The sequence below is a fragment of the Salvelinus sp. IW2-2015 genome, linkage group LG2 (genome assembly GCF_002910315.2).
Source record: "Salvelinus sp. IW2-2015 linkage group LG2, ASM291031v2, whole genome shotgun sequence".
Lineage (NCBI taxonomy): Eukaryota > Metazoa > Chordata > Actinopteri > Salmoniformes > Salmonidae > Salvelinus > Salvelinus sp. IW2-2015.
The window spans coordinates 25,368,356-25,382,514 of record NC_036839.1 but is presented as its reverse complement, the minus strand read 5'-3'; the positions used below and the strand labels follow the sequence as shown (position 1 = coordinate 25,382,514).

The 14,159-nt window shown below is 43.4% G+C and overlaps 1 protein-coding gene across 9 annotated transcripts in view; it reads left to right on the top strand.

Moving 5' to 3' along the window:
• The window catches only part of LOC111977383 (unconventional myosin-Ib), a 139,395-nt gene that overhangs the window by 72,205 nt on the left and 53,031 nt on the right, over nt 1-14,159 (top strand). For all 9 annotated transcript variants that reach the window (XM_024006822.2, XM_024006792.2, XM_070448157.1 and 6 more), the window contains exons 5-7: nt 9,209-9,313; nt 11,235-11,281; nt 13,862-13,925. In XM_024006822.2, coding sequence (XP_023862590.1) covers nt 9,209-9,313; nt 11,235-11,281; nt 13,862-13,925 — 216 coding nt within the window. The remainder of the gene's footprint in view (nt 1-9,208; nt 9,314-11,234; nt 11,282-13,861; nt 13,926-14,159) is intronic.

The following is a 14,159-nucleotide window of genomic DNA, read 5'->3' as shown; positions in this document are numbered from 1 at the left end:
CTCACCACAGGTTAATGAGAAGGGTGTGCCTGAAAGGATGCTCATAACTCTGCAATGTTGGGTTGTATTGGAGGGAGTCTGTCTTAAATCATTTTCCACACACAGTTTGTGCCTGAATTTAGTTAGGGCCAAGAATCCACTCTCACATAGGTACGTGGTTGCAAAGGTCATCAGTGTCTTAACAGCGCGATWTGCAAAGGCAGGATACTCTGAGCGCAGCTCAATCCAGAAATCAGGCAGTGGCTTCTGATTAAAATGAATTAAATTTTCACAGAACCGCTTGTTGCAACTTCGATGAGGCTCTCTTGTTCAKACACTGCTCAAAAAAATAAAGGGAACACTTAAACAACACAATGTAACTCCAAGTCAATCACACTTCTGTGAAATCAAACTGTCCACTTAGGAAGTAACACTGATTGACAATAAATTTCACATGCTGTTGTGCAAATGGAATAGACAACAGGTGGAAATTATAGGCAATTAGCAAGACACCCCCAATAAAGGAGTGGTTCTGCAGGTGGTGACCACAGACCACTTCTCAGTTCCTATGCTTCCTGGCTGATGTTTTGGTCACTTTTGAATGCTGGCGGTGCTTTCACTCTAGTGGTAGCATGAGACGGAGTCTACAACCCACACAAGTGGCTCAGGTAGTGCAGCTCATCCAGGATGGCACATCAATGCGAGCTGTGGCAAGAAGGTTTGCTGTGTCTGTCAGCGTAGTGTCCAGAGCATGGAGGCGCTACCAGGAGACAGGCCAGTACATCAGGAGACGTGGAGGAGGCCGTAGGAGGGCAACAACCCAGCAGCAGGACCGCTACCTCTGTCTTTGTGCAAGGAGGAGCACTGCCAGAGCCCTGCAAAATGACCTCCAGCAGGCCACAAGGTTACTAACTTTTTTCGTGGATAAGCCAACTAGGCTCGTAATTTAACAATTTTATTTGTATTTACGGAATACAAGTTTGTTATTAATGCACATGAAAGTTCACATGTTCCAGAAGATATTTCTGCCCCCAAAAATGTTTACGTTCAAATGCCTCTCCTGTGAAGTAGTGACGTGTGACATATGCCTAGTTTCCTGAAACGAGTCACAAATGTACATGCAGGCATGGCAAAACAATAGTGTAAAGACAAAGCGACTGACTAATGGAAACAAACTCTGACGATAAAATAGAAGTTAGACAAAACAATATAAACGGTGGCAACTCTTTAAATATACCTTCATTTTATGTTTTGCCATGTTGTGCTGTCAACTTGTATTAACCTATGTTTTAATCATGGAAAGTGTGCTATAGGTAAAGATTAACTGTAAAAAATCACATATGCTACACAGAAGCATGGAAGAATGGTATTTGGTGGCTAGTTATAGTTAATTTGGCAGATGTGATTCCCAGTTGCTGGCCATATTGAATTGGCAGGGAAATGCCAATTCATGCTCCCTAATATATGATGATGATATCACCATCACACCCTGTCCCTTCCTCTGACATCAGTTAAATTGAAAGCTTCTCTTCATTTTCTTCGTTGGTTTTGTGTTAMAGCACTTACCAAAGCTATCAGAAGCCGACTTCACATAACATTGTGGTCTACTGTTCCTCTTTTATAAGTTTCATTCTTCTCTGCCTCTAACCAAACTGTTTCTAATTGCTGGTGTATTAACACACTTTCATTCAATAGTACAGTGCTCTGGGTGATGTGGCTTTGAGAATCTGACATGATATAACCAAGTAACATACCAATTATCTTTTAGCTGTTGGAAGCCCCATTTGTGCTATCCTTTTGTGTTGGAATTAATACAGTAATAAAATTCTCAGAGGTTCTAACCATTCTGTTATTCAAATTATTTTGCTGGCACGGCACTTCTCATCTGGAGTCCTGGAGGCTGGAGTCAAACTGCAGTACACGTGCCTGCCAGGTGAAGTGGGCTACTGGGTGAATTACGAACATGTTGTCAATCCAGTTGACTCTCCATTTGGTTCCCATTAAACTCTCTACAAGTGGCCTTCATCCCACTAAGAAAAGACAGAACTACTTAAATGTTATGTTTATACCAGCATATATCCCACAGCCCTGAAACCGTTCTGTGGTTAACTGGTGCTGTGATTACAAGGCCTTGGATTATCTGTCACTGCAAGGCCAATGTTAACATCCTAATTACTTTGATACAGAACATTAATGTTAGTCAAGTGGTGTCACATTGTTCAACATCATTAATTAGTCACCTTAGCAATGATGCAGTGCTGGCAGAGGTCAGAGTTCACTAGTGTTTTTATTTAACTCCTTTTCTCCCTCAAATGCAAAACAAACCATTTTTGTCTAATGAAGTCACGTGCTGCCACATAACTTTCTACAATTTGCTGACATCAGTGTACAGGACATTACAACCACACCATTTGTTTTGGGGTCTTTCTTCCTCCTTTGTCGGGGGGGGGGGGGCGGCGGTGTTCTACAGTAAATACTGGAATGTATGTGTGCCAACCACTCATGGGTTTAAAGTCCCAATCCAGGAAATGAATCAGCAAAGCCAGGGCAATGAGATGAGTTAGGATTTGGGGTAATCTCAGTAGGTTTACAGGGGGTAGATGAGGCTGATGAAAATGGGTCTGGGTTTGGGGTGACCCTAATGCTATTCAGTCCAATTCATTACGGAGTCATCTTGTGAAGACGTAGTCTTTTATTTGTTAATGCATTTTTCAGAGGAGGTCTAATTTATTTATCGTACTGCCTTGAGTGCAGTGCCTGACAGGAGTGTTTCAGTGCATTTGTTTCTGAGCATCCCTGAGCGTCATCAGATTTGCAGAAGTATTAAATTGAACTCGCATACTTGACCTCAAACACACATTTCTGCAGATTTGAATGGTTGAAGAGTCCCACTAGCAAGTAGTTCCTTTTCAAACCAGCTGAATCTTTTGTCATTTGGAAAACATGTAAACATTATCTTTGTATGAAAGATTTGATATTTGTGAGAGAGTAAAAAGTAGTCACTAACTGTATGTGTCATACAATACCTTTATGATCTAGAGAGTACCTCAACATTATGATGGTTATAAGTGTTTCTAATTTGTAACTAATCTCCTTTTGATCTTACTTTGTTCCTTTTGAGATTGAAAAACATGATTATAGCGGACTGTTGGCTTACTCACTGTAAGGTTTGTTAACGATACTATCCTCTGTCAGGGGTATTCAACTCTTAATAACCTACAAGGTCCGGAGCCTGCTGGTTTTGTTCTACCTGACAATGAATTGCACCATGGGTCCCTGATTAGAGGGTAACAATGAATAAAGCAGTGGAACTGGCTTCCAGGTCCAGAGTTGAGTTCGAGGGCTCTATGTTGTTTAATTATTGTACGTAATTTCTAGGATCCTTCAACTCTTGTGCTGATTTCCTGCTTTCCCCTTACCCGCTCTTTCCTAACTATCTATATTTAAGGGTTGTCAAAGGCCCTCTTAAGATTTCCTCTATGCCTTTGTCTCTCGCTTTTTGCTTTCTGGGTCACAGTCCGCTGCAGACCGTCAGTCATCTCATCGGCTAGGGATGTTCTGGAGTCTGGACTGAACATTACACTAATACTACAAACCATGTAACGTTTAGCATAATGCTTTCTGTCCTGAGAAGAGGCTGATTCGGGAGCATTTCATATTCATATCAATGCACATAAACTCAAAGTTGCACAGATTCTAACCCCATCTTTTAAAACGCTGGGTCTGGGTACATGTTCTCATACAGTACCAGTCAAAAGTTTGGACACACTTACTAATTCAAGGGTTTTTCTTTATCCAGCATGACAATGCCACCAGCCATATTGCTCGTTCTGTGCATGATTTCCTGCAAGACAGGAATGTCAGTGTTCTGCTATGACCAGCGAAGAGCCCGGATCTCAATCCTATTGAGCACGTCTGGGACCTGTTGGATCAGAGGGTGAGGGCTAGGGCCATTCCCCCCAGAAATGTCCGGGAACTTGCAGGTGCCTTGGTGGAAGAGTGGGGTAACATCTCACAGCAAGAACTGGCAAATCTGGTGCGGTCCATGAGGAGGGGATGCACTGCAGTACTTAATGCAGCTGGTGGCCACACCAGATACTGATTGTTAATTTTGAACCCCCCCCCCCCCCTTTATTATTCAATTTCTGTTAGTCACATGTCTGTGGAACTTGTTCAGTTTGTCAGTTGTTGAATCTTATGTTCATACAAATAGTTACACATGTTAAGTTTGCTGAAAATAAACGCTGTTGACAGATATAATGTTTCCTTTTTTGCTGAGTTTAGTAACCAAAAAAGTTTAAAACAAATATATTTCAGATTCTTCAAAGTAGACACCCTTTGATGACAGCTTTGCCCACTCTTGGCATTCTCTCAACTAGCTTCATGAGGAATGCTTTTCCAACAGTCTTGAAGAAGTTCCCACATATGCTGAGCTGCTGTTGGCTGCTTTTTCTTCACTCTGCGGTCCAACTCATCCCAAACCATCTCAATTGGGTTGAGGTCGGGTGATTGTGGAGGCCAGGTAGTCTGATGCATCACCAGCACACTCCTTCTTGGTCAAATAGCCCTTACACAGCCTGGAGGGATGTTTTGGATCATTGTCCATTTGAAAAACAAATGATTGTACCACTAAGCGCAAACCAGATGAGATGTYGTGTCGATGCAGAATTTTATTTTTTATTTAACTAGGCAAGTCAGTTAAGAACAAATTCTTATTTACAATGACGGCCTACCAAAAGGAAAAAGGCCTCCTGCGGGTAAGGGGGCTGGGATTAAAATAAATGTAAAAAAAAATTTTGACAAAACACACATCACGACAAGATGGGTCTCTACGTAGTGGTGTGTTGTCTAAGACGACAACCCTGCATGGCAGCAACGCATGGTAGCAGCACAAAACAGGGTACAAACATTATTGGGCACAGACAACAGCATGAAGGGTAAGAAGGTAGAGACAACAATACATCACTCAAAGTAGCCACAACTGTCAGTTAGCGTGTCCATGATTAAGTCTTTGAATGAAGAGATTGAACTCTCCAGTTTGAGTGTTTGTTGCAGCGCGTTCCAGTCGCTAGCTGCAGCGAACTGAAAAGAGGAGCGACCCAGGGATGTGTGTGCTTTGGGGACCTTCAACAGAATGTGACTGGCAGAACAGGTGTTGTATGTGGAGGATGCAGTAGATATGTATGTGAAGCTGCATTAGATATCTCAGACAGTGGGGAGTGAGGCCTAAGAGGGTTTTATAAATAAGCATCAACCAGTTGGTCTTCTGACGGGTATACAGAGATGACCAGTTTACAGAGGAGTATAGAGTGCAGTGATGTGTCCTTTAAGGAGCATTGGTGGGAAATCTGATGGCCGAATGGTAAAGACCATCTAGCCGCTCGAGAGCACCCTTACATGCCGATCTATAAATTACGTCTCCGTAATCTAGCATGGGTAGGATGGTCATCTGAGTCAGGGTTAGTTTGGCAGCTGGGGTGAAAGGGGAGTGATTACGATAGAGGAAAGTCTAGATTTAAGCCTGCAGCTTTGATATGTGCCCAGAGAAGGACAGTGTACCGTCTAGCCATACTCACAAGTACTTGTATGAGGTGACTACCTCAAGCTCTAAACCCTCAGAGGTAGTAATTACACCTGTGGGGAGAGGGGTATTCTTCTTACCAAAACACACAACCTTTGTTTTGGAGGTGTTCAGAACAAGGTTAAGGGCAGAGAAAGCTTGTTGGACACTAAGAAAGCTTTGTTGTAGAGCGTTTAACACAACATCCGGGGAGGGGCCAGCTGAGTATAAGACTATCATCTGCATATAAATGGTGAGAGAGCTTCCTACTGCCTGAGCTTTGTTGTAAATTGAGAAGAGCGTGGGGTCTAGGATCGAGGCTTCGGGTACACCCTTGGTGAAAGGCAGTGGCTGAGACAGCAGATGTTCTGACTTTATACACTGCACTCTTTGAGAGAGGTAGTTAGCAAACCAGGCCAAAGATCCCTCAGAGACACTAATAATCTTCAGGTGGCCCACAAGAATTGAATGGTCTACCATATCAAAAGCTTTGGCCAAGTCAATAAAAATAGCAGCAAATTGCTTAGAATCAAGGGCAATGGTCACATCATTGAGGACCTTTAAGAATGCTGTGGTAGCCATGCTGGTTAAGTGTGCCTTGAATTCTAAGTGTGCCTTGAATTCTAAATAAATCCGTGTCACCAGGATAGAACCCCCACACCATCACACCTCGTCCTCCATGCTTCATGGTGGGAACCACACATACTGAAATGATACGTTCAAGTAATCTGCGTCTCACAAAGACATGGCGGTTATAACAAAAAAAAATTATGTCCATTGCTTGTGTTTCTTGRTCCAAGCAAGTCTCTGCTTCTTATTGATGTCCTTTAGTAGTGGTTCTTTGCAGCAATTYGACCTTGAAGGCCTGATTCACGCAGTCTCTTCAGAACAGTTGATATTGTGATGTGTCTGTTACTTGAACTCTGAAACAAATCAAATCAAATTGTTTTTGTCACATGCATCGTATACAAAAGGTGTAGACCTTACCGTGAAATGCTTGCTTACAAGCCCTTAACCAACAGTGCAGTTCAAGAAATAGAATTAAGAAAATATTTACTAAATAAATCAAGTACAAATAGAAAGTAAACAGAGTAGAATTACATAATAATGAGGCCCCAGTGATGTATTGAGCCGTACACACTACCCTCTGTTGTGCCTTACGGTCTGTTACTGAGAAGTTGCCATACCAGGTGGTGATGCAACCGGTCTGGATGGTCTCGATTGTGCAGCTGTATAACTTTTTGAGGATCTGGGGACCCATGCCAAACCGTTTCAGTCTCCTGGTGTTGTTGCTCCCTCTTCACGACTGTCTTGGTGTGTTTGGACTATGATCGTTTGTTGGTGATGTGGACACAAAGGAACTTGAAACTCTCGACCCACTCCACTTCAGCCCCGTCGATGTAATTGGGGGCCTATTCTTGCTCACATTGAGGGAGAGGTTGTTGTCCTAGAACCTCACTGACAGGTCTTTAACCCCCTCCCTATGAGCTGGCTCATCGTTGTCAGTGATCAGTTCTACCTCTGTTRTGAGCCATGACCAGCCTTTAAAAACGCTTCATGGCTACCGACGTAAGTGCTACGGGTCGGTAGTCATTTAGGCAGGTTACCTTCGCATTCTTGGGCACAGGGAGTATGGTAGTCTGCTTGAAACGTGGGTATTACAGACTCGGTCAAGGAGGGGTTGAAAATGTCAGTGAAGACACTTGCCAGTTGGTCAGCACATGCTCCGAGTACATGTCCTGGTAATCAGTCTGGCCCCATGACCTTGTGAATGTTGACCTGTTTAAAGGTCTTGTTCACATCGGCTGCGTAGAGCGTGATCACATAGTCGTCCAGAACAGCTGGTTCTCTCATGCATGCTTCAGTGTTACTTGCCTAAAAGTTATTTAGCTCATCTGGTAGTCTCGCGTCACTGGGCAGCTCGCGACTGTGCTTCCCTTTGTAGTTCGTAATAGTTAAGCCCAGACACATCTGACAAACATCAGAGCCGGTGTAGTAGGATTCAATCTTAGTCCTGTATTGACTTTTTGCCTGTTTGATGGTTTGTCTGAGGGCGTAGTGGGATGTCTTATAATTGTCGGGATTAGTGTCCCACTCCTTGAACGTGGCTACTCTAGCCTTTAGCTCGGTGCGGATTTTGGCTGTAATCCATGGCTTCTGGTTGGGATACGTCTCTATGGGGACGACGTCCTCAATGCACTTATTGATGAAGCCAGGTGACTGACGTTGTATACTCCTTAAAGCCATTGGATGAATCACAGAACATATTCCAGTCTGTGCTAGCAGAACAGTCCTGTAGCGTAGAATCCGCGTCATCGGACCACTTCCATTAAGAGCGAGTGACTAGTACTTCCTGCTTTAGTTTTTGCTTGTAAGCAGGAATCAGGAGAATAGAGTTATGGTCAGATTTGCCAAATGGAGGGYGAGGGAGAGCTTTGTATCTGTCTCTGTGTGTGGAGTAAAGGTGGTCTAGAATTTATTTTCCTCTGTTTGCGCTTGTCATGCTGGTAGAAATTAGGTAAAACTGATTTAAGTTTGCCTGCATTAAAGTCCCTGGCCACTAGGAGCGCTGTTTCTGGATGAGCATTTTCTTGTTTGCTAATGGCCTTAGACCGCACTCAACAAGCTGTATTAGTGCCAGCATCAGTTTGTTAGGGTAAATAGACGGCTACGAAAATATAGATGAGAACTTTCTTGGTAGATAGTGTGGTCTATAGCTTATCATGAGGTACCTCAGGCGAGCAATACCGTGAGACTTCTTTAACATTAGACATCGCGCGCCAGCAGTTACTGACAAATAGACACACACACCCGCCCCTCGTCTTACCAGACGTAGCTACTCTGTCCTGGCGTTACACAGAAAAACCAGCCAGCTCTATATTATCCGTGTCGTCGTTCAGCCATGACTCAATGAAACATAGGATATTACAGTTTTTAATGTCCCGTTGGTAGGATGGTCTCGACCGTAGACCATCGAGTTTGTTTTCCTGTGATTGCACGTTGGCCAATAGAACCGATGGTAATGGAGATTTACTGACTCGCCTACGAATCCTAACAAGGCATCCAAACCTTCTCCCTCGGTATCTCCGCGGGAGAAGGTTGCGAATGACAGGGATTGGACCTGTTCTTTGGAAAGAAGTATATCCTTCGCTTCGGACTCATTAAATAAAACAATTTAGTCCAGTTTGAGGTGAGTAATCGCTGTTCTGAAGCTCTTTCCCGTCATAGAGACGTTAGCAGCAACTTGATGTACATAAGTTACAAACAATGCGAAAAAACAAACAAAACAGCACAGTTGCTTTGGAGCCCGTAAAACGGMGGCCATCCTGTCTGGCGCCATTATTTATGCGGCAGCGGTAACTCTGGGTCTTCCTTCCTGTGGCTGTCCTCATTTCGCCAGTTTCATCATAGCGCTTGATTGTTTTTGCGACTGCACTTGAAGAACCTTTCAAAGTTCTTGACATTTTTCCCAGAGAGGGTACACACCCTGTCTCTGTAGGGGCCGCTGGAGAGTGATGTAAGGGGGATTTTRGGGTGTGGAGGGGCTGGCTAGGGTTGGCGTAATTGGCGACTTGGAGGTTTGGGTGTGTCAGGGCTCTTGCCTCAGCCCTGTCTAGATCTAGATGAGAATGACCTTTAACCCTGTCTTTCTGTCTGTTCCTGTTCCAGAGGCCAGTAAGCTGGTGATGTCATATGTGGCGGCGGTGTGTGGGAAGGGCCAGGAGGTGAACAAGGTGAAGGAGCAGCTGCTGCAGTCCAATCCTGTGCTGGAGGGTGAGTGTTCTAACCCGACCCACCTTTCGCTCTTTCCCATGCAAGTTCGGAATAGGAGGTGCTTATATATGCGAGTGGAAGTGGCTCCCATGCTTCAGGTTCAGAGTGGGATGGGGCTCAGCTAAGATGGCCGAGGCATCAGGGACACACCCACTTTTACACACAATCAGTTTAGCTTTTTTCTCTAACCAGTCTCTTTCTCTCACACGTCAAGCCTCTCTTAACAGAGATATCCAAATAGCTTGAATGCTTTCACCAACCATTACAACCACTAGGCTAGCTGCCGCACATGTTGTAATGGTTGTCAAAAAGCATTCAAGCTATATGGATATCTCTGTTAAGAGAGACTTGAAGTGTGTGAGAAAGAGACCCGTTGTGCCGGTAACCGAAAGGTTGCTGGTTCGAAAACCAGAGCAGAGATGGTGAAAAATCTGTCTGTGCCCTTAATTTGCTCCAGGGATGCCATGCTACTATGGCTTACCCTGTAAAACCCTGTATGTGACAATACATGTTTTCATATTATTTTCTTTACATTCAATTCACTGTTCATTTGTGACTGGCCTCTGTACATTTAAAAAAAAATCTGTTTTGGAGAGTACCGTATTTGTTTTCCTGACATGAATCATCAAACCACTCTTCATCCAATGACTACTAGACACAACATGCAACACTTTATAAAATCTCCCAACCCTATTTAMATTTTTCACCAATCCTTAGTCTACTACACGAGGAGAAAAAACCCTCCCTATACCTCTGTGCTGGCACAGACAGCAGTGTTTTAATTGAGGGTCTGTAGACAGGAAATGCTCGTGAATGATGAAGGTAGCCTAGCGGTGCCCAGTACTTAGCTGCTGTAGTATAGAGCCAGGCCCAGAATACACTCAGTAGGAGTATAGCAGCTACAGGCTGTAATGACCCTTAGGTACACAAAAAGAGGGAGCGGGGGGACATAGACTTACTGTAGTTAGCAATGATTAACTTAATCAACACTCTTTAATTAGGTGGCTGATTTAAATACTTTACAACCCCACGGTGCTTTGTTGAACAACAAATGAATGCTGTTTAGTGTAAAATGTGGGATTTTGGAGAGAGGAAGAGAATATTAATAATGTACTTTTACTGCAGTTGGTGCTCCCACAAATCTCAGCCTGCTTAAAGGACTGTACTGAACGAGCAATTCTACTTTTTTCACGGTCTTTTCTTGAATGGTGATATTGTGTTGAAATGTGTGTTGAACTATGAAATACTGCAAACTTATAATTGATGGTCTCTGGTAATTTTCATAATTGTGTACTATGTGTAGTGCACAGTTCACACACTGAACCACTGACTTAAATGTAGAGAGACTGCTATTTTGAGCCTCCAGCTTTGAAAGCCTCCAAGCTTTGTTTTAACCCAGGCCCTCAATAACATAATGGGACTGATTAGGCGTCAGGGGTGGTAGGTAGCCTAGTGGTTAGAGCGTTGGACTAGTAACCAAAAGGTTGCTAGATCGAATCCCTGAGCTAACAAGGTAAAAATGTCGTTCTGCCCCTGAACAAGGCAGTTAACCCACTGTTCCTAGGCCGTCATTGAAAATAAGAATTTCTTCTTAACTGACTTGCTTAGTTAAATAAAGGTAAAATAAAATCAGACCAAAAGGCTTTGTGATAGTCTAGTTGTTTCATGATTGACAGATAAATGGATCAGCTTTTACAGGTTCGACAGACAGCGTTAAGTAGATTTCATGAAGAGAACACCAACCAAGCCATCAGTATGTATGTGTTAGTTAGTGCTTATGATTTAGCAGAGAAAGTGATGCTTGATGACTTTTCACATACTTGAAGTAATACAGACTTACAGACTATCAAAATGTATAATATACTGATATTGGTTGCCCTGTCTACCTGACTGATACTCATGTTGAAATGTTTATTTTCAGCTTTTGGGAATGCTAAAACTATGAGAAATGACAACTCATCCCGATTTGTAAGTATCCTATTTTCTTTGTTGTCCTGATACTAACACTGAAGTCTGTGGGTGCTTTGATGGTCTGCTTCTCCAATAAGAATCTGTGTGTGATGGTCTGCTCCTCCAATAGGAATCAGTGTTTGATGGTCTCCTCCATTGAAGCTGTGTTTACTTTAGATTAAACACAGGTGGACCTTTGATCTAGACGTCACCACAGGCAAACAAACCCTCACCCTTTTTCTCTTTTATCTCTTTTTCTCTCATATCACTCTTTCTCCCCTAGTTCCTCCCTCATTTTCTCCCTCTGTATAGCTTGCAATTGGCTCTCTCTGCAGACCCTGCCTTAACACCAAGCCATTACAGTTACAGCATAGATGCAGCCCAGGATAGAAATTAAACCCAAGTCAGTGTAGTGTTTTTTTGGCAACCATCTCCAGATGTCTGCCGATGGCTCCTGCCAAGATCCCTTTAGTGTTTGGAAAACTGCTCTTTTCTCCAGAAACTCCACTGCCTCTGGTGTCATGTAATGGTTTCCTACAATGAGATGGCTCTTAAAGCACTAAATATATCCACTTATTCCACTCCCACATGGCACAAGCGCCAGTACGGTGCTGCTTTGTACAGTTAAAGATTACATTACGTCACATCATGCAAAACAGCTTGTGTCGGCTGGTGTGGAGACCGTATTGACGGTACGATCGTCAGCCAATGGGATGGTTAGGTTTACGGTAACTGTTACTTTGACCTCTGACCTTTGGCCAATTGCCGCTGAGGAACTAACATACTTGGAGGCCTACACTACCTCTCCTCCAATATGACTTATGCACAGTGAGCATTCTGGTGCAAACATGGCTCCTGCAGCACTGGAGCTTTAGGAAACTGACTGATGCTTTGACTAATGATGATATCAGCAGAGTGGTGATGCAACCACTATCTTACTCTGTTGAGGTTTTTTGTCTGGCAAACTAATCTAGGAAAGCATTGTCTTTTTATTTCTCATGCTTCCTCGCTGGCTGGCTGCGTTTTCCAGTGGGGCCCATTGGCAGCCAGCAGCTGCCTGTTTTAGATTCCACTGTTTCTGATGTCAGCACATTACTTCAGGCTTCACCAATCAGACTGGAAACACACTGACTGACTGAACCATATCCCACCCTGTCTCGGGCTAACCAGTCTTCACTTAATGCCTGTTTATTTATCTAACCTTTATTTAACCAGGCAGGTCAGTTAAGAACACATTCACAATGATGACCTAATGTCTAGGGCACTGGTCAGGTCACATTGTCAGGACAAAACCAAAACTCACAGGCCCTTGTCATGTACCATTGTTATTTGAACTAATATCCCACGAGTCAGTTTAATCTGGTGTTGAAGTGCTCTGTGTACCATACTATTCAACCTCTGGCTTTCATAAAGTTGTACAACTCACTCACCAACCTCAGAGTGTAGCTACCTACCTGTCCCTAGCCTGTGCTCAGGTTTAGGATATCATAATAGGGGAATTATTTCGGATTATGCCTGATCTGTTTATATTTAGGTAACCTTGATTTAAACTGCTTGATGAGCACCTGCTTGTTCCAGTGAATCCCATTTAGTTCTAACTCATCTCCTCAGGACGAGGACAGATTGTTTGATCTGTTTCTTCCCCCTGCAGAGAGACTGGAGATGTTGTTGAAACTGGCAGCGGCCATTGCCAGTTAAATGTTTTTCTTTTTTGACCTTTATTTAACTAGGCAAGTCAGTTAAGAACAACTTCTTATTAACAATGACGGCCTATTATTTACGCTGGGCCAATTGTGCGCCGCCCTGTGGGACTCCCAATCACGGCCGGTTGTGATACAGCCTGGAATCAAGCCAGGGGCTGCAGTGAGATGCACCGAGATGCAGTGCCTTAGACCGCTGCGCCACTCAGGAGCCACTACGGCTTTTCTTTTTTACTCTGAAGATAAATAAAAGGAAGACTAATCAAATGGCTGCAAAGAAACTGGGCCCAGTGTTCTTCTAACCCACATTTTAAACAGAACAGAGGGTGAGCGAAGCAGGGTGGTTTGTTTTACTCTCCTTTCAAATGGGAGAAGAATAAAGTACTTTCCTTCTTCACAGTAGTCAATTACTTCACAGCATACCTATGTGTGATTGGCAGCTGAATTTATGAACGCGTCCAGTGCCTGGAGACAAAATTACTTCTTCAAAATGAGTTAAACTCTTTTCTCATTTCAGTGAGGTTTGCGGTGATCCCTGCCTGTGCTTGTGCAAGCTTCCTCCTCCATCTGGGAATGTGTTCAATGGCCATTTCAATTATTAATATTTACTCTTTGATTCCTAAACATAACTTAAATGCATTCAGGGCCTGTGCTGAGTTTGCTACAAAGCAACCTAACCTTGCCACCTTATTATAAGCCCTGGGCCCGAATCATCCTATTTGTCCTGTTTTATCTTATTATCTCTTGTTTTGGCTGCCTGGAAAACTGCTTCATTGCTGAAAGAAAACATAGATTTTGCCTCAGAGACTAGCTAGTTGTTGTTATTTACCCAATAACATGCTGATATGTTAGTGTGGTGTCAGGAAATTCTAATCACTGTATTCTCTCTTCTCTACAGGGGAAATACATGGACATTGAGTTTGACTTCAAGGGAGACCCTTTGGGTGGAGTTATTAGCAACTGTGAGTATTTATAAGGAAGACACATACACACATACACACGTCATGCTTAAATAACCACATGCTAAGCTCTCCTACATCCCTCTAGCCCTCTCACATGTCACTGCTGTGAGCATGGTAGTGATAGTGTAGCCCTGACACAGTTAGCTCAATTAAACCCCCAGTCAGTCAGTCATTCTACCATGGTAATGGTTTGTCTCACACCCTGGGCGAGGGACAGGATCTGGATGAGGGAGA